General features: G+C 42.0%; 2 protein-coding genes and 1 non-coding gene across 10 annotated transcripts in view; 2 read left to right on the top strand and 1 right to left on the bottom strand.

Moving 5' to 3' along the window:
* Positions 1–824: 824 nt before the first annotated feature.
* LOC131470223 (proton myo-inositol cotransporter-like) lies at positions 825–11,160 on the bottom strand. Of its 8 annotated transcripts, XM_058645905.1 has the most exons (13): positions 10,850–10,967; positions 9,370–9,427; positions 8,493–8,965; positions 7,658–7,817; positions 7,319–7,527; positions 7,085–7,193; positions 6,840–7,003; positions 6,346–6,460; positions 5,340–5,465; positions 4,373–4,491; positions 4,100–4,252; positions 3,769–3,941; positions 825–1,737 (listed from the first exon to the last, which is right to left on the bottom strand). In XM_058645905.1, the coding sequence occupies exons 3-13, from the start codon at positions 8,938–8,940 to the stop codon at positions 1,567–1,569; spliced, it is 1,947 nt and encodes a 648-aa protein (XP_058501888.1). In that variant the 5' UTR covers positions 8,941–8,965; positions 9,370–9,427; positions 10,850–10,967; the 3' UTR covers positions 825–1,566. The 8 variants fall into 8 exon arrangements, with proteins under 8 accessions (XP_058501888.1, XP_058501889.1, XP_058501887.1 ...); XM_058645906.1 differs by lacking the exons at positions 9,370–9,427; positions 10,850–10,967 and adding an exon at positions 11,138–11,160; XM_058645904.1 differs by lacking the exon at positions 9,370–9,427 and having other exon boundaries at positions 10,850–10,981.
* A 1,205-nt stretch (positions 11,161–12,365) lies between these two features.
* lrrk2 (leucine-rich repeat kinase 2) overlaps positions 12,366–18,180 on the top strand; it is a 30,006-nt gene continuing 24,191 nt past the window's right edge. Inside the window, exons 1-5 of the mRNA XM_058644726.1 lie at positions 12,366–12,994; positions 14,302–14,387; positions 16,467–16,576; positions 17,282–17,370; positions 17,743–17,880. Of these exons, the coding sequence (XP_058500709.1) occupies positions 12,736–12,994; positions 14,302–14,387; positions 16,467–16,576; positions 17,282–17,370; positions 17,743–17,880 (682 nt within the window). The 5' untranslated portion in view covers positions 12,366–12,735. The remainder of the gene's footprint in view (positions 12,995–14,301; positions 14,388–16,466; positions 16,577–17,281; positions 17,371–17,742; positions 17,881–18,180) is intronic.
* On the top strand, positions 16,014–16,085 carry trnaa-cgc (transfer RNA alanine (anticodon CGC)). The gene has a single exon. It is a non-coding gene; the product is annotated as a tRNA-Ala (tRNA).

The raw sequence follows: 18,180 nt of genomic DNA, 5'->3' as shown, positions 1-18,180 counted from the left end.
GTGCTGGATCTGGCAGGATTCAATGAAGACGAACTGTGTCTGTGTTGGGTCAACCCACTCAGCTGAGTTTGAAACAACAATAGGGTCCCCACAAGGTGACAGTATGAGGGGCCGTATAGGCCATAACTCCCATAACCCAAACTCACCTCTCAGATAGACTACTGAAACCTCTCACACATACTACTGAAAATCAAACCTCTCACATACTACTAAAATCAAACATCTCACATAGACTAGTGAAACCTCTCACATAGACTACTGAAAATCAAACCTCTCACATGGACTAGTGAAACCTCTCACATAGACTACTGAAAATCAAACCTCTCACATAGACTACTGAAACCTCTCACATGGACTAGTGAAACCTCTCACATAGACTACTGAAAATCAAACCTCTCACATAGACTACTGAAACCTCTCACATGGACTAGTGAAACCTCTCACATAGACTACTGAAAATCAAACCTCTCACATAGACTACTGAAACCTCTCACAGACTAGTGAAACCTCTCACATAGACTACTGACACCTCTCACATAGACTAGTAAAACCTCTCACATAGACTACTAAACCTCTCACATAGATTAGTGAAACCTCTCACATAGACTAGTGAAACCTCTCAAATAGATTAGTGAAACCTCTCACATAGACTACTGAAACCTCTCACATAGATTAGTGAAACCTTTCACATAGATTAGTGAAACCTCTCACATAGACTAGTACAAACAGTACGTTTTAAATAAGGTGAGACACGGCGGTGGAAAATATGCACATTACTGCTGGCACTATTAACAAGTTAATGAGGAAATCAAAATACTGCGATATGAGCGATACTCGTTTACGTTTATTCATTCATGTATGTCAATACAAAGCACACGTCCCAAATACACGTCAAAACACAGGTAAGTCTCAGAGCTCTGATCTCTCAGGTGCACAAACTTTCAACAGGAGCGAGAGAAAAAAGTCTCAACAGGAAAGAGAAAAAAGGGATTCGTCAGTCATGGCTGTTGTTGTTTTTCCTAACTTCTTCAGGCGCTGCTGTTCTCACTTCCCGTAGCAGCGGGAAGGAGAACTTAAAAATAAGAGCCTTTTACACACTCACATACACTAGTGAAACCTCTCACATGAGTCAATCTTAATTGGCGTATCATCTGTGAGGAAAGGGAACTTGGCTTGTGACCAAAGGAGTGAAGTTTGAGTCTGTCCGTCAAATTCTATGATCATTGGCATTTACAATGTACCTTTCCCCATATATACCCCCCAGCATCTTTGTTCCCTTGCAGGGTTTAATACATTTGATCCTGAAATAAAACAAAGGTGAACATTTTTTTTAGAAATATCACGCGTTCCCTTTTTCGGGATTTTTTTAATGAAAACAGTTATGACAAAACAATGGTGACTGGAGCAAATGTTCACAATCAGACTATTATGGAATAATTGTGACAGGGAAGACTGGTCCTAAATCAAACATTAAGAGCAACTTAAACATCAGAAAGAAGAGCAACTCCTAGCTGAGACTGTTACAAAAACAGACCGCATCTAGGACACTGTGTACAAAAGTGTTGTTCAGGTCCCCATTATCTGAGCTGTGGAAAGAAGGAAATAAGATTCATAATTACAAACGTTGTAGCATGGCAACAAAGACCTCGACTCTGGAGCAGTACTTACAGTTATATATGCTATGCCACTGTCTGACCCCACAGTTCCATAGTGTGGCGAGCTGAAATCCAAACCTTGCTAGAAAATTGAAAATTGAAAATTGAAAAGGGATATCTCAAGTTGACTGTAAGTGTCATTTACCAGCTTCAACCTTTCCTTGCATGTTTTATATTTCCTTTCCTTGCTCAAACACATCTGATTCAATCTCATGGTGTCATCGCCCTGGTGAGCTGTGGTGAGGTGTGATGGAGCAGGGAAACATCTAAAACATGCAGGTCAGTTTGTCCCCAGGACCAGGATTGACAAAACCCCCGGCCCCTGCTGTATGAAAGCATGAACCTCACTGAAAACATGGGGAAAAATACTAATTTAAGCTATATAACTACTAAAGTAATCAAATATATGCCTGCTTAAGACTATGACGTGTTAAAAAAATATTTGTGAAGAAGAATATGATCTGCCTCATAGGATCTATAAGTAACATTCTTTACATATGCTTGACTGGGTGGATAAACTCATGTTTTCAGTGAGAGCACAAACGATGCCAGGACCACATAATAAACGACACTTCAAAGAGTTTGAACTAGGAATTCACTCTCACAATATGACACGAAATCATCTTTTTAATTCTATAAGACAAAGGTGCAATCGCTCCTCCCAGAGAGTCCACAACCACCACCTGATTCATTTACACCAACACAGATTTTCAGAGAAAATCACAACCTGGTTTCTCAGCGAAAAATGTTGCCATTTGACTTTTTCTGCAAACACTTTAAGAAATTAGAAATAACAACAACAAAAAAATGGAATACTGTTGTTCACCCTTTACATCCGTCAATGGGTTTTGCAATATACAGTGAGCCAATGACAGGAATATCAGCTTGGATGACAGTGTTTGACAGAGCTGACTGTACACCCTCCCCCCCCAGTTTGCGATAATATGCAAGGTTTGTGCAGCGTCGACAGCGACAGTGTGTTACGTTTGTGCAGACAAAAGTGTTTGAATTTTAGCTTTTGACCTTTCATACATGTCATATAAATATTTTTCCAAGTGTGTTTGCAGGAACGTACAATGGCAACCCACTCCACACCACTCCACAGAATCTACAGATACACTAATGTCCACGCTCCTCCACATTGGGGAACCCTGTTTAGTGCACTGACAGAGAACAATGACCATAAGATTTAATTCATAGATACAAGCAAGGATTTTTGCACTGGACGACGTGGAAAAGATGCAAAATTTGCATCACTTGTTTCAGTCACTCAAGAGGAAACATTTTACTTTGAGCAAAAAAAACATAAATTCATGTATACGTATAAAAAGGAGAGCACCATATACCGATTAGCTGCCACATTGTTCATATCTGACTCAAATTGTATGAAATACAGATCAAAGTTGATGGCACGGAACCAAGTAAGATTTACCTTTCTTAATTCTTAATCCAGAGAGGAAATTCAGAAAGGAAAGCTTTGAGATTTAGCTCAGAGGACGGTACGTTATTGTACCAATCAGTCCCGTCACCCATCACAGTATCTGCTCATTGTGAAACGAACTGAAGATTTTCAGTCGTGTGGTTTAGTCACTGTCTCTCACGCCAATGTATGAAATATATGTGCAAATCTAAAACAATGCATAAAAAGAAAACCCATGCTGTCCGTGTCAGTACCTCATAGAACCAAACTTCAGAAAACCTGAAATAGGTTAAACAAAATAATCAGTTTGACCAACACAAAGATAAATATTTGGAATGTTTTTGGGCTTCAGGCACCCTTGGTTGTGGACAGAAGTGTAACTTTAAGCGACACGACTCAAGCGGAAGGACAGTAAACGGAGAAACAGAGGAAAACAGACAGTCCCCGGAGCAAGAGGAAATACCAGTTATAGTTATTCATTTTAGTTATTATTTTTTTTGCTCATGGTCCACTGCAGCCACCAGAGAGCAACATGGCCACCTTTCCTCTTCCCCGTATGGACAGTCTTTCCCTTACGTCAACCCAACAGTGTTAAAAAAAGAAAAAACAAGAAGAAGCCAGAGTGGAAGTAAAGACTTCCTAGTCTACGTCTGAGGCATCAGTGTCAGAAAGGAGGCGGTTGCTGCCTTTTACCCGGACGTAGTGGACCTCGCGGTTGCTGTTAGGTGCCGAGGCTCCGCAGGAGCAGAGCGGACCGGAGAACAGGTTCTCAATGTCCTCCAGCTGTAGGCCCCTAGTTTCTGGGAGGCATCCCAGGACAAAGAAGAGACCCAGCACCACCAGGCCTGTGTACAGGAAGAACGCCCCTGCAAGACAGATTCACATGCTCACTTTTACTGATGATATATAGATGAACTTTTTTTTTATGTGTGTGGTTGAATGAGGCTTTTCCATAAACACTAACACTACTTGTTTTTTTTTTTATATACAAGTATTTAACAGCAGCTGACGTCGACAATCTTACCATAATAGGTCAGAAACTCGGCGGCATGGAGGAACGTCAGAGACACCAGGACGTTGAAGATCCAGTTGACCCCCGCCGAGCAGGCGTTGCCAGTGCTGCGAGCCCACAGTGGGTAGATCTCAGAGTTCACTGTCCACGGCATCGGACCCATACCTAAGACAGACACACAGAGGAGGAGACTTCACATTCAAGGGAAGCGGCACGTCCTTCATGATTGTACACATTCATCAATAAAGTGTGTAAAGAGTGAGAAGAAGTGGAACACTTTCAGACCTGGAGCGAAGAATGCAAGGTAGAGAATGAGGCCAATCAGGACGACCCAGGAGTAGGATGTGGGACAGTAGTTATAGGCCCAGATTGCACTGTCATTTCCCTCTGTCATGTTGGAGCATCTGCATTTATTTAAAAAAAAGAAAAAGAAAGAAAATCGAAACAGATATTAAAACCAACCTTTATTTTCTGGTTTTGCTCGTTTAGAACGTTGACAGTAGCATCTCTTTTTACTCCTGAAACTTCAGCTTCACAGAGAATGAGCACACAGAATGAGACTCTCATTGCTTTTAATTACTTGTAGTTGGTGCCCCCAGCACTGAGAACCCGGCTGAGACATGAGGAGGCTCGCTCCTGAGATCTATGGCAGCTTATATCTACTATATATGAAGAATACGTTTACTCAACCGCCTTTTCAGCCTGGAAACTGAAGTGAGTGTTTTTTGTCTGTGTTTTTGGCTTGTGGGGGACATGGGAGCTGTTAATCTCCTGCTGCCACATTTGCTTAATTTGTGTCACTAAATCCAAACTGAGTTACAGACATTTGAAATGACAGGTGGGGGCAGTAGTGGATTAAAAACTGTGATGTTAAGTGACAGATTTTTTCTGTGGACATTTGTGACATCTGTGGAGTTTTCTGTCCAAAAGAAATTGTGAGATGGGGCAAGACAGATACTGACCTAAAAACCTGTTCTACTTCAAAATATACAGCCTATAATAATATTCACTTAGACAGATAGATTATGCTGTGTTAACCTCTTGACCTTATGTTTTGCAGTGAAAATGGACACAAGCATCCCTCTGAGCAGACAATCACAACAACAAAGCAACTGAAAAATGTTGTGTGCGAGTACTTCATGTTCTACACCATGGATGAGCTTAGCTTAGCTGCTCCACCTGAAGGGACACAAGAGGCATCACAGACCTCAACCTCTTTCAATTAAAAAAAAAACCCCAATCAGTGTCTCACCTTCCCCACGCTGCATGATCTGTGGACGATTGACCGGCGGGAACGCAGGAGGAGTCGAACACTTGGGTTGCGTTTTCACGATAACAAAATCCACAGCTTGGATCCAACATGCACGGCTCACAGAACCTGGAGGACAGAGCCGATAGTAAACGCTCTCACACAGACACTCACACGTCTACTGAGCAAAAGACAAACACAGACACAAAAACAAAACAATGCCCGATGATATTCAGTCTCTTCAGCTACTTATCTTGTAGCTAGAGCAGAGTATGTGATGACCATATCCATCCTACACAGACTTTACTACAACAGCTGCTTTATTAACCTTTTTCAGCAAGGGCAATGAAGGAGTTTGACACATGCACTACTAATAGGTGGCCTCTGCTGCCACCTATTGGCTTTATATCAATCAACCTAATATCAATATGTCTTGTTTAAATCACATTCTATTACAGAGTTGGATTAAATTTGAGCAGTTCTTTTTCATTTATTAGATTTTTTCAGGTCTTTTACTCATAAAACTTGACAGAAACACAGTAAAGAGCAGTGTAGGGCTTTTATTTTCTTTGAAGGAAGTGACTTTGACGTCGACCTTTTGTCAATTTTATAAATGTTTTACAATCCATGTCATGTGTCTGAGATCCACTGTCTGATGATTGAAAAACACATTTATCTCTGAAAATTAGTCAAAAAACTGTATACCTTTTGGGGTGAAGCGGCCCTTTAACTTTCCCTTTAAAGGCACTAAAGTAGGTGAGTATTACATCTCTTTCTAAAGATCACTGAAGAGCCCATAGTACTGCATTTCACGTGCTCCAAGAGGAGAAGCCCAGCTTTGCTACATCTGGCTCTGTGTTCTATGGCTTCAAAAGACATGGGTGGTAAAAATGTGATATTTGAAGGAGTAGAAAAGGTGAGTTAAGGCTATTCACGTTATCTGTGACAAACAGCCCCTAAACTAATGGACTCAAGCACCTGCAACTGTAAATGCTTGACGATGTCTTACCCGTACTGTCTGCAGGTTGAGTTCTGAGAGTCGACTGGGTGGAGGGTCACAGGCGGGGAGTTCTGGGAAGACAGCAGGAACCCGACTGCCAACAAAGCCAGACTCAGCCCAGTACCTTTATCAGGGAAAAAAGACACAATTAATAACTGACTAACATTACTCATATTGATTAGGAACAAACAAAGCCTGCACATACAGTCAATATCCTTGTTTTTCTCGTTGAATTAAGCTAATGTTGCCTGTTGCCTCTGGCTGGCATTGCAATAGCCCAGACATGTTCTCATGACTTTACCATTTCAATGCCATGCGTGTCATCGATCAATGAAAAATAAGTCATTAGTAAAGGATGTGACAACACACAACACTGTAGTACAGGCATTACTGTCTCAATAAAATGCAAATAAATGCATTGAAAAAAGACTGAATGTCAATTCATTAATAGATTTATCCATCATTTGTCAGGCTGTCACTGTAGTCATTTCCAAATTACAAACCGAAAAGACTGCCCAGGGTCAGCTTCCTGCGACCCACTTTCTCCACAAGCCAGACTCCGACCAGCGTGAACAAAAAGTTGGTTGCAGCGGTTGCAGCCGACAACCAGATGGCCTGTTTATCGTCCCGCACCCCGGCCATCTGCAGAATGGTTGCACTGTAGTACCTGAATGAATATTCAAATTTGGAAAATGATTTTGCTACTCAAAGAAAATAAATAATCAGAGAGTCATAGAAGATCACCCACATGACGGTGTTTATCCCAGACAGTTGCTGAAACATCTGAAGGCCACAGCCGACGAAGAGAGCCCGGCGAGTCGGTCCGTGACCAAGAATCTTCAAAATGACGAAGCCTCCTGCAAAACAAGGCAAGATCTTTCATGACTTATGAACTTCATCTCTTTTTTTTTTAAATGTGTAGTAATCACTTAATTCACAGTGTGTCACCGCTGCTGTCGTGTGTTTTCAGACACATCCTCACCTGCTCCTGCCTCTCTCTCCTCTTCCTCAATGCTGGTTCGAATGGCGTCGTACTCGTCATCGACGTTCTGGCCTCCTCTGATCTGGATGAGAACGCGACGGGCCTCTGACCTGCGACCCTTTTGGAGAAGCCAGCGGGGGCTTTCGGGGAGGAAGAAAAAGCCAAAAAACTGCAGCAAAGCTGGGAAAATGGACAGTCCCAGCATGTACCTATAGTGAGGGGACAACACAGCAGAAAGAAAGGGAGAAAATAAAACTGCTGGTTTGCAGGTTGGGGAATGAGGATTAAAAGATTTTCGATGGCGATTTAAAGCATCACAGAAAATAAACATGTGCACACCTCCAGCCGTCATGCCTCAGGAAGCTGAACGCTCCGTCCACCAAACTGGAAACTAACTGACCACCAGTGATGAAGAGGGAGTTTATGGTGACCAGCTGACCTCTCCGCTGAGACGGGGAAACTTCAGCGATGTAAACAGGAACGGTCATTGAGGCAATACCTGAGAGGGAGATATCGGGATTCAGAAGGACTTACCTCGCATACAATTCATACTTGTCTTTTCACAACAGGTATTACCGATAGCATTCAAGTGAAAAATTCATTTTAACCACTAGAATACAATCTACAGATGAATGTTCACTGGTTTATCTACTGATGTTAGTAAACCACTGACTCCCAGCACAAGAGTCTATAAAGTAAATGAAAAGTAAAGTGTTATTAGCTTGCAGGGACACGGGAGTTGCTGGTCTACTCTTGATCCAGTTTGATAAGTTTGTGTCAGTTAGGCAAATTATGTTTGAAGTTTGACTAACAAAAGCAGCAGTGGATCAACAACTCCTGTGTGTCACGGTGTCATATTACTCATTTTCTTCATGGACTTTGGTGCCAGAGAGTGAGCACTAGTCTCAGCTTCCAGTAATAAAGGGCTGTCTAAAAGCAAGGTTAAGCTGCAAACATTTTCTCAAGAAAGTATCCTAAACTATTATATTTATTATAATATAATAGTATATACTTATTTATATTTATATTTAACTAAATATTTTGACTGAGAGCCAGCCTCTGTGTTACAGGCTGGTTTTAAATGCCAGAGCATGAATAGCAGAGTCAGTGCTGACAGCCAAAACCTGAATTATAGCTTTGCTTTATTGCTTTGAGTTTCCAAACACCAACTCACCTATCCCCAGACCAACTATGATCCTGCCAACAAGAAGGACCACCTTATCTGGGGCTAAACCCAATATGATGCTTCCAATGGCGAAGATGAAACTGGAAATAAGGATGCAAATCTTGCGCCCCAGCCAGTCATTCAGGTAGCCCCCACTCAGGGCAGAGAGTGCTGCAGCTCCGACCGTACTGGAGACCAGCAGCTCCTGCCAGAGAACGTTCAGGTTCATCTCCTTCTTGAGGAGCAGCATGGCCCCGGACACCACCCCAGTGTCATAGCCAAAGAGGAATCCTCCCAGGGCGGAGAAAAATGCCAAGACGTAGACAAATGTCGTCGTAGGTGCATCTTGGTCCTTGGGATCTCCACCTGCGTTGGGGTCCCCAGATGAAGATCCAATGAGACGCCGCTCTCCATCACTCTCTGTTTTCTGCCTGCTGGTGCCTGCAGAGTGGCTCATGTGCTCCAGGCAGTATACGTCCTGGCTGCAGGACATAGTGAGGCAAAGTGAGGTTAAGCTGACTGGGACTTAGGGTTAAATAATTTGGGGTGGATATTTCATTGCAAATACTTTTTAAACAGATTTTGCAACTTTTTAGTCAAACTTCACTCTCTACAGAACCATCGTACATACTCTCTTACTTGGTACAGAACATAGAACGATCAAAAGCTTTCCAGCAAAATATAAATTGAGAGATCTGAGCGAGAGAAGTACATGTCCACACACCTTCTGGGCTCTGTTCACAGCCTCACAACAACTAACATCTATTTCTAATATCTAGATTCTGACCAATCACAGGGCAGGTCAGAGCTGTTCCACCACACCTACTCGGCAAACAGCTCCCCTCGGAATCAATATTGCAACATGGGTGTAAATGTAAGAATTGACCGGTTTCTCTCTCTTCTTCCCTTTTCATGGCACCATAGCACACACTAGTGGCAACAACCTGTAATAGCAGCACATCAACTCAGAGAACATTAATGGCATATTTCCACCAGCTCTACTCGCCTCGGCACGATTAGGTTGCATCTCCACTACAAAAAGTACCTACTTAATGTGGGCGGAGTCATCACGACTCGTTTTATACGCGACACACACACACACACACGAGTGACTAGTGACTTTACACCAGACTCCTGTAGTTGTTGGAGATTAACCCACGTTTTTAGGATCGTTAAGTAGTTTTAAGTGATCTACAGTTCGGTGCTGTTCGGCGGGATTTGTGTGTGGGACGTCTCTTCCTGGGACGGCACTCTGGCCAGTCCATGGCCGGCAGCCAATCATTGCATAGTACCTACTCAGCACGCTTTTGGAACCAGGTACTAAAAATAGTAGCTGGTACCAGGTACTATGCTAGTGCAAACGCTACTTAAACCGTGGCGTGGTGTAAAATAAAAAAATTAGATGACACAAATATGAAGTCAGTATTACTGTAAACATCAAAACAAGTGTAAACAACAACAAATATTATTTTCTGAACAATGAAGTTGACCTTTCTCAATTTCCCTCTTACTAATATGCTATATCATATATACTATATGAGCTTTAAATAATATCACAGAATCCCACCATGATAGATAGTTTACAGGATTTCCAAATAAAAGTGTCTGTGTTGATATGGAATGGTGTATAGCTCACAATAACAATGTAAGTATGATACAAAATGAATTACTTAAAAAAAAAAAAAAAAGGACATACAAATATAACTCAGTTATAACTCGATATTAAGTGGTGGGCCGGATGGAATGGACTGGAGGGCCGCATATGGCCCGCGGATCGCGAGTTTGAGACCTCGAAGTTGGTTGAGGAGTGTACTATACAGCCGTACGCAGATCAAAAATCAAGGCAGAGCTGAGAGGGAATAAAACGCGGTTCCACACAACAAGAGATAACACTGCCTCACTATGTAAATAGCGGACATTCTCCGTGACCGCTTATATGCATGTGTTCAGCGGTTGAGCCCCAATGACGCCTGTTTAAAACTATACTTCCTGAACTAACTTAACTAACGATAAGGTCGCGGTCGGTGCCTGCGGTTAACACGGCGAATACTTCCAGGTGGCGCCACGTCAGAGCTACGTCATGACGGACATCGGCCACAAAAGACCAGTGGCTTCTCCAGTGTGACTCTTCTTTTCTGTCGATTTATTTACCGCCACTAGTTATGTTATCCATCCCAGTTAACCAGCGACTCCAGACTAGTCTGCCCTCCTCACTGTGCCACCATGTCTGTGCAACGTCAACCGTCACGTGACCGTACCACATTATTATGGAAGGGGGGGAAAACACGGCACACGCGAAGCATGTATAGCCTTAGCTCAGATTGTTCTTAATCGTTCAAAATTGTGCAAAGTAACTCACACTGTACCTGTGAAAATGCGTCTCCCTGCTTAACACACGAGACGGGAAGTTGGTCGTCTCTTCACCAGATCATATGACTGTGCTGCTGACACTGGGAAAGCTACATGTACACGCCTATTTGTTATTGGATACATGCAGCAATGACAGCTCTTCGCGCACCTCGCAGCAGTGGCGTGCACAGACATTTCACGGGGCAGGGGCTCTGGTGCAAAAGGGCACCCCTTCATAATTATTATTAAAGGCGACATAGAATGCTTGTATCACACATATATGTTAGTTATGGAGGTCTACTTACATATATTAACTTGTTTTCATGGTTAAAATCCTCCTAATCGCTGCAAACGAGCCGATCAAAATATCTCCTCACTGACGCTCTCCTCAGCCGCGCTGTTTCAGACCGAAACCACACCCCCAGAATGTGGACTGTGTTGTGATTGGCCAGCCAACGAGAGCTTTCCTACTGTCCTGTGATTGGCTAGGTACCTGGAAGTGACGTAATAGATAGGCCAGCTCTCAGATACACAGCTCCCCCTCTGGCACGGTGGATGCTCTGCATCTCAGCAGCTACAACGAGAGTAGTTCTTCTTATTCTGTGGTTGAATGTACGCAACCGGATGTGCCCCGGACAAGTGCCCGCACCGGGAGGCGCTACGGTGAGAGGAGTGGTGAGGATTTCTGATGACGACATCAAACTACGGAAGTGCCGATCCGCTTCGCAGACCCCAGGAAAACAATACAACACTATTTTCTCAGCAGTGGCTGAACTGTTGTTCTGAAACTTTAGGGTTTCATAAACGAGGTAATGACGCAGATAGCGTTAATTCGAGCTTCCGGTCTATGTGGCCTTTAAAAAAACAGAAACAAAAATACATTATAGAGTTGAACATGTTTCTATAAAATTACTGTATAAAAATAAATGCTCTTGCAATGGACTGGCAAGCCCACCTTTAGCCCCATCTCAGGTGGGATTGGCTCCAGCTCCGCCCCACAATCCTCCAGAGAGTATCTGCTAAAGGCCCCGGTATAAGTCCACACACAGCGCTCCCGGAACCACCGCTCACCGTGCACATGACGCAAATTGTGTACAGTTTTGATATTCACCCATTCACACATCTTTCATACCCATTCACATGCCGCACCATGGGGTTAAGAACCCACAACCTTACAGTTGAAAGACAACGTGCCCTACCACTGAGCTACCATGGCTTAATACTATATCTTCACTTTAAAAAAACCAAAAAATACTTTTACTTCGAAAACGTGAGTACATTTTATATTAGAAAATTACTTTTGATACTTAAGTACAGTAAATGTAATATACTTTAAGACTTTTACTGAAGTTATATTATATATTAAAAAAGTGACTTCAACTTCTTTCTGGTAAGATACTTGTACTTTTACTCAAGTTTCGCTTTTAGGTACTTCATACAAGACTGGGTTTGAGTGATGAGAGGCGGCCTGTGTGGCAGTGAATCCCCCTTCTCCTCCCCCTTCTCCACCAAACGGGAAGTTTTCTCTAACAGGAGTCATGTGACGTGACCGTGGGGCAGAGTAACGTTACTGTATATGATATGTATGACGTGAGTTTACAGTCGGATTCACCGCAGAAACGACAAAGCCACCAAGTTTGCGGCTCGACGGACGGCGGCATGTCTTCTTCTCCGCCACAGCCAAGTTAGCGAAGCCGCGGAACGTGGTGTCAACATCGGAACAGAAAGTGTGCGACACCGCCGACTGCTCTTCATGTCGTGACAGCCACTTTTAGCAGTGCTGTAGCTAATGTGACATAATAGTGTAATGCGGTGTTATGATGTGACAGTGTTATTATTAGTATAATTATTATTATTATTATTATTATTATCGTGACATGAAGCTCTGCTCCGTCCTTCCCTGATGCTGTATCAGTGCCGCGGCGCCGCAGCTCGAAGTCAGTTGTCGGTTCGGAGGGAACGTCCCGCTTTACCTCGATGCTCGTCGGGTCGTCAGCTGGACGAGGACCGCGCATCGGGCAGCAGCATGGTTAGTAAAGAGGAGCTGGAGGAGAAGTTGGAGAAGCTGCTGGTGAGGCTGAGGACGCCGCAGGAGGACCGACAGCTGAGCACACTCATTCAGATCATCAAGGACCTGCTGTTCCTGGCGCACACAGAGCATGGTGAGAAGACGTGTGTGTGCGTGCTCTTACCAGCCTTCTATAAAGTACCTAAAAAAGGGATACTTGAGTAAAAGTACAAGTTTCTTACCAGAAAATGACTTGGGTTGAAGTTGAAGTCACTTTTTATAATATTGCTAAGTATATGACATTTACTGTACTTTAGTATCAAAAGTACTTTTCTGATATAAAATGTGCTCAAGTAAAAGTATTAAAAAAGTGATGAGTTAGCATTGAGCCATTGCAGCTCAATGCTAGGGTGTTTTCTTTCAACTGGAAGGCTGTGGGTTCAATTCCTGGCCCTGCTAGTAGCGGGTAAATGTGTGAATGACAAAACTGTAGTGTAACGCAGCTCATCAAGACTAGAAAAGCTCTATATAGATGCAGACCATTACCAACTCTTCTTCTTCTGATTTTATGTGGTAGTAACAGTAACAAAGATAGTTTGGCCAAAAGTATTGGCGTAAAAGTAACATTTGCTAGAAGTACAAACAAAGTAAAGTGCAGAAATGCAAATTTAAGTATTTGTACTTTGTTACATTACAACACTGACTCTTACCTATTTAAGACCACTTCTCTGGCATAAACTAGAGATGAGTCGATGTAATGTAGGGCTGCAATGATCAATTGGTTATTAATCGATTACAAAAATGAATTGTCCACTATTTTTGTTTAGGTTATTCCTCATAATTAAAAGTTGTCAGCTTATTCAGCTTCTTAAATGTGAATATGCTCTGGTTTATTTGCTCCATATAACAAAGAAATTATTAAAAACAAAAAAAAACACAGATCAACACTTCTCAACATTTGCTGACATTTTATGCATTAAATTATGAATTTAAAGATATTCAACAGATTATTGGCATTTTGATAAACCCATAGCCAAGAGGAAAGAGTATTTCGGCTTGTGACCTAAGGGTTGCAGGTGCAAGTCCAAATTGATAGGCAAAAGAGGCAACATGCAAACAGAGTGGACTATCTATCCATCCATCCATTTTAATCAAAACTGTAAAAATGCTATTGCATCCCTATTTGAAAAAGTTTTCCTTCTGTATATTGTGGTATTGTGACATTATGAATATTTTATCAATCACTATCTTCCTCTTTTCTCCTTTCATTATGTGTATCCTACTCTATTCCTATCACACTTCCATCACTTTACTGCAGCTGAACATGGAGAACTTTTATTCTTAATGCTGGGCTTTTATTTAGGCTTTTAATAAGAAAAAGAGAGAAAACAAAACAGAAAATAGTGTTAGAGAATCGAGAAGGCTTTGTCTCATCACACCCTTTGTTGCTTTGTCTTGCAGCAGCTGAACTGTTTGAAGACAAAGATGTCCATGGCCCTCTTCTGGCAGTGCTGTCATCCTACATGAACACCAGAAGAGTCCAGCAGGTAGCACAGCACACCACACAAACCTTTAAATGTGCAGTGTATTTTACGATGGTCACGCTCTCAGAACACAATGGGCCACCTTGGGACTTTGACTTCATTTGTTGGCTTTAAAACACAACTTATATCGATGGCAAATGTCAGGGACGGGTCTAATCACTATTTTCATGGTTGATTTATGCTGCTGTCTGTAGATCTTTGCTTACATAACACATTATACTGACTGATTCAGAGATGCAACATCACCTCCTCTGTGCAGCTGACTCGGCATGTTTATGGTATCTTGTGACCACTGTGCACGGCAGCTTATCAGGGGTGAGACTCGGTGCAGTAAAACACATAACCAAAGTCAGACTGTGAAACTCATATCTGGGTTAAGTCACAACATACCTGTAAAACAATCCGACCCCAAAACTGGCAAGAAAACCCTCTCTGTATTTCTCAGTAAAGCAGCACCATTGCGCTAGTAAAGCAAGATGCCAGTTTGTGTACGGCTGAAAATGCCACAACAAACTGATGTCGGCAGCGTTTTGGTAATTACTCACAATTCTTAAGGAGAGTGACATGTAATCTCTGCCACTCTCTGCCAGTCGTTAAATTAAAACAACAACACATCTAGTCTGATGATGTTTGGATGCAGCGTGGGATCATGGGATTTGTTGTTTTGTCTTGCTTGGTTCTGCTATGTGTTGGCAGGGGTGTCACACTCAAATGACCTGGGGGGGCCAATAAGTATAGGGCAACTTTAGTAGCGGGTGGGCAATATGAGTTAATATCGTGACACAATATTCCATCATGAGATTGCAATAAAGACCGTTTATGATGGTATTTCCCAGAATTTCAAAGTAAAAGTGCTTGTTTATATGCTTCAAAATAAAGTCATATATATATAAAGCAGAATAAATCTATAAATATCAAAAACGGACATAAATAAATCTAAAATTTTAGTTTATATACATTTAATTTAATGTTTGAATGTAATACATTCAATAATGTGATAATTACAACTGAATATCTCATTACTGCCAGACATGTTTTCATTGTAACATGATATTAAGTGGTGGGCCCCATGTAATCGTTTGGGGGGCCACTTGCGGCCCATGGGCTGTCGGGATAATGTACACTTCTCAACAAAATATATAAAATTTGTCATTTTTTCAAACATTTGAATGCATAACTGTTATATACTCATATCTTGAAATATTCAGATCTCAGCTTCTGTAAAAGCTGTAGGCACTTTGTTTGTTTGCTGATTGGAATTTGAGTTGTCAGGAGGAATTATTACATTCCTTAACGTAAATACGGCATATGTCAATGTTAGAGTCATTTTGGTTTCCACGGACCAGAAGTTGCATAGTTCAAAATGCAGGCCATGCAGACCCGCTCAGGCTTTTGACAGCGCTGCCCTTGCCCCTGTTGTAAGTTGACGTATCATCAAAATGATCTTGGAAACATCCATTGAATCTCATTTGTTGGGATTCCTAATAGCCATCCAGGAATAAGCCTGAGTCACTAAGTAACATTTATCAGCAGGAACAGAGGAAAAGCAACTGATGCACATTGCAATTTGACAGTGCCTGATGCCACCACACTCAAAGTTAATGTTGCTATTGAAGCCTCCACTGCACAGGGGATGTAGCTCAGTGGTAGAGCGCGTGCTTCGCATGTATGAGGTCCTGGGTTCAATCCCCAGCATCTCCACTTCTAATTTAGCCCACAGTTAAGAGGAAGGCAGATCGTCTGATCCTGCTCTCAGTTTGTGAGTCAGTACTGGTGTGTGGCAAAACAATGGGATAAATGCATTGTTCAAATTCATGAATTCTGTGTCTACTCCCTAAAAAAATTAATCTTTGTTTTAATTTCCCAGAGGGAACCTCCCAAAGGGATTAATGAAGTCGTCCGTCTGTCTGTCTGTCTGTCTGTCTGTCTGTATAAGTGAGCTGCCTACGTATGTGGCTCAATACAGTAATGTTGGTTTTATTACAGGTGATTCCGACATGATTTCATCTATGTCACGAAAAGCTGTCCAGCTTCACTTACTGAACTAAAGTGTGTGATGATGATGTCATGTCCTTGCTGCAGGATGGCTGGTCGCTGCTGTGTCAGCTGTTAGAAATATGCCCTGGTGTGTTGGCGCAGGTGACAGGACCTCTACAGGCAGCCAACGAGTGGGAGGTCGTGGGAGTTCACCAGTAAGTCAGTGCATACGAGAACGAACCAATGTGCTGCTGTTGTGGTTTGCCTGGAAGTAGAAGATGTCATCATCCACGTTACAAAGCATTCATGATGCAAAGAAGTTATTTTTCATATGTACACACACAGACACACATTTTTGTAACCTGAACAAAAAAGCACACACTAAGTATGCCGAAAAGCAGGTTTAAAGTATTTTACCCTTAGATCATGGTAGAAAGCGTTCATATTGTTATTTGGAAAAAAAGAAATAGAATATCTTGTATAATTTGCCACAAGATGGAAAAACAAATAATGAGCTATGTAACAGTTATAATAATTCAGTCACATGGGTTTATTTATAAAGCCATGTGACTGACCAGTTTTAATACAGTGAAGTTGTACTCATGTGTGCCCATGATTTGTACTTTCATGTACAGTTCAGGTTTTGTAAATGTAGTTCAAGCATTGGTCTGTCATGGCTACACACAAATGAACAGATTTTAGACATTTAACAGACGCCTACTTAATTAATTATAAAAAATAAGAGACTTTTTAGTCTGTCATTTACCTTCTTATTTTAAGTTTTTTTCAGTACACAGAGTCCAGATAAACAATTTCTGCCTAATGATAATAATTTCACTTAGAGCTTTCACCTGGGACCTTTAAATAAATGGTGTATAAGTAATAAGTAACAGATTGTGCATGATCAATGTGATTTCCAGGCAGATCCTGAAGCTGCTGTCCTTGTACAGCACAGACTGCAGAGTGGCGGTGGTGGGATTACGGGCTCTCGCACTGCTGCTGCGATCAGGTACTCAGGAAATACATTACAACACTTTATGGCTCCACTCTGCCTCTGGATATATATATATATATGACTGACTGACTGAATATTCTCTATTTCAATACATTTCAATCAGTTACAGAAGTTACAGTTTGTTTTACAAGCTTGGTTTTGAAAGCTTTGCCTTCTCTCGCAGGCCTGGCCAATAAAAACAGTTACATCAAAGTTTTTCATAATGATCCAACCACCAGCACAAGATATTTCACTAAAATGACATCCATTACATTGTCTTAAATAGGTCAGTACATAGGTCTGGCTAACTACCTGTCTGTTGTAAGCATCGCTCTCCCTATTCCCTTACGTGTGGCCTGTAAGCTTGTTTGATTCTCGGCTGTGCAGACATGATGACTCTGCTGGTGCTGGAGGAAGAGGAGGAGGATGTGTTTGTCCTGGTGGTGCAGGCCATGAAGACGTTTCCCACCAGTGAAGAAGTGCAGCTACAAGGATGTGGAGCGCTGCAGTTCCTCCTGCATAGAGGTGAACACACATACGTAACCTCTTGTATACCACGGCCGTCCTGCCTCTGGCAATTGTGAATTCAGATGCATTTTGTTGCAGGTGATGTAAACTCATTTACATTTGTGCTGTGACATTGATTGTAGTTAACATGGTCACGTAATTGAAGTGGAAAGCTATGGACATGCTTAGAGTTCTTTAAGGCTTGTTACATGGTGCATACCAGAATTTGCGTTACTAGCAGTGGGATTAAGACAAGGAAAGTTTGGGTTTATCTGTAATATGAAAAATGTATGCCAGGTTGAGCTCCTTGTAACTAAT

Source organism: Solea solea, chromosome 12 (assembly GCF_958295425.1).
Source record: "Solea solea chromosome 12, fSolSol10.1, whole genome shotgun sequence".
Lineage (NCBI taxonomy): Eukaryota > Metazoa > Chordata > Actinopteri > Pleuronectiformes > Soleidae > Solea > Solea solea.
The sequence above is the reverse complement of the archived record's forward strand: the minus strand, read 5'-3'. Positions and strand labels throughout refer to the sequence as shown.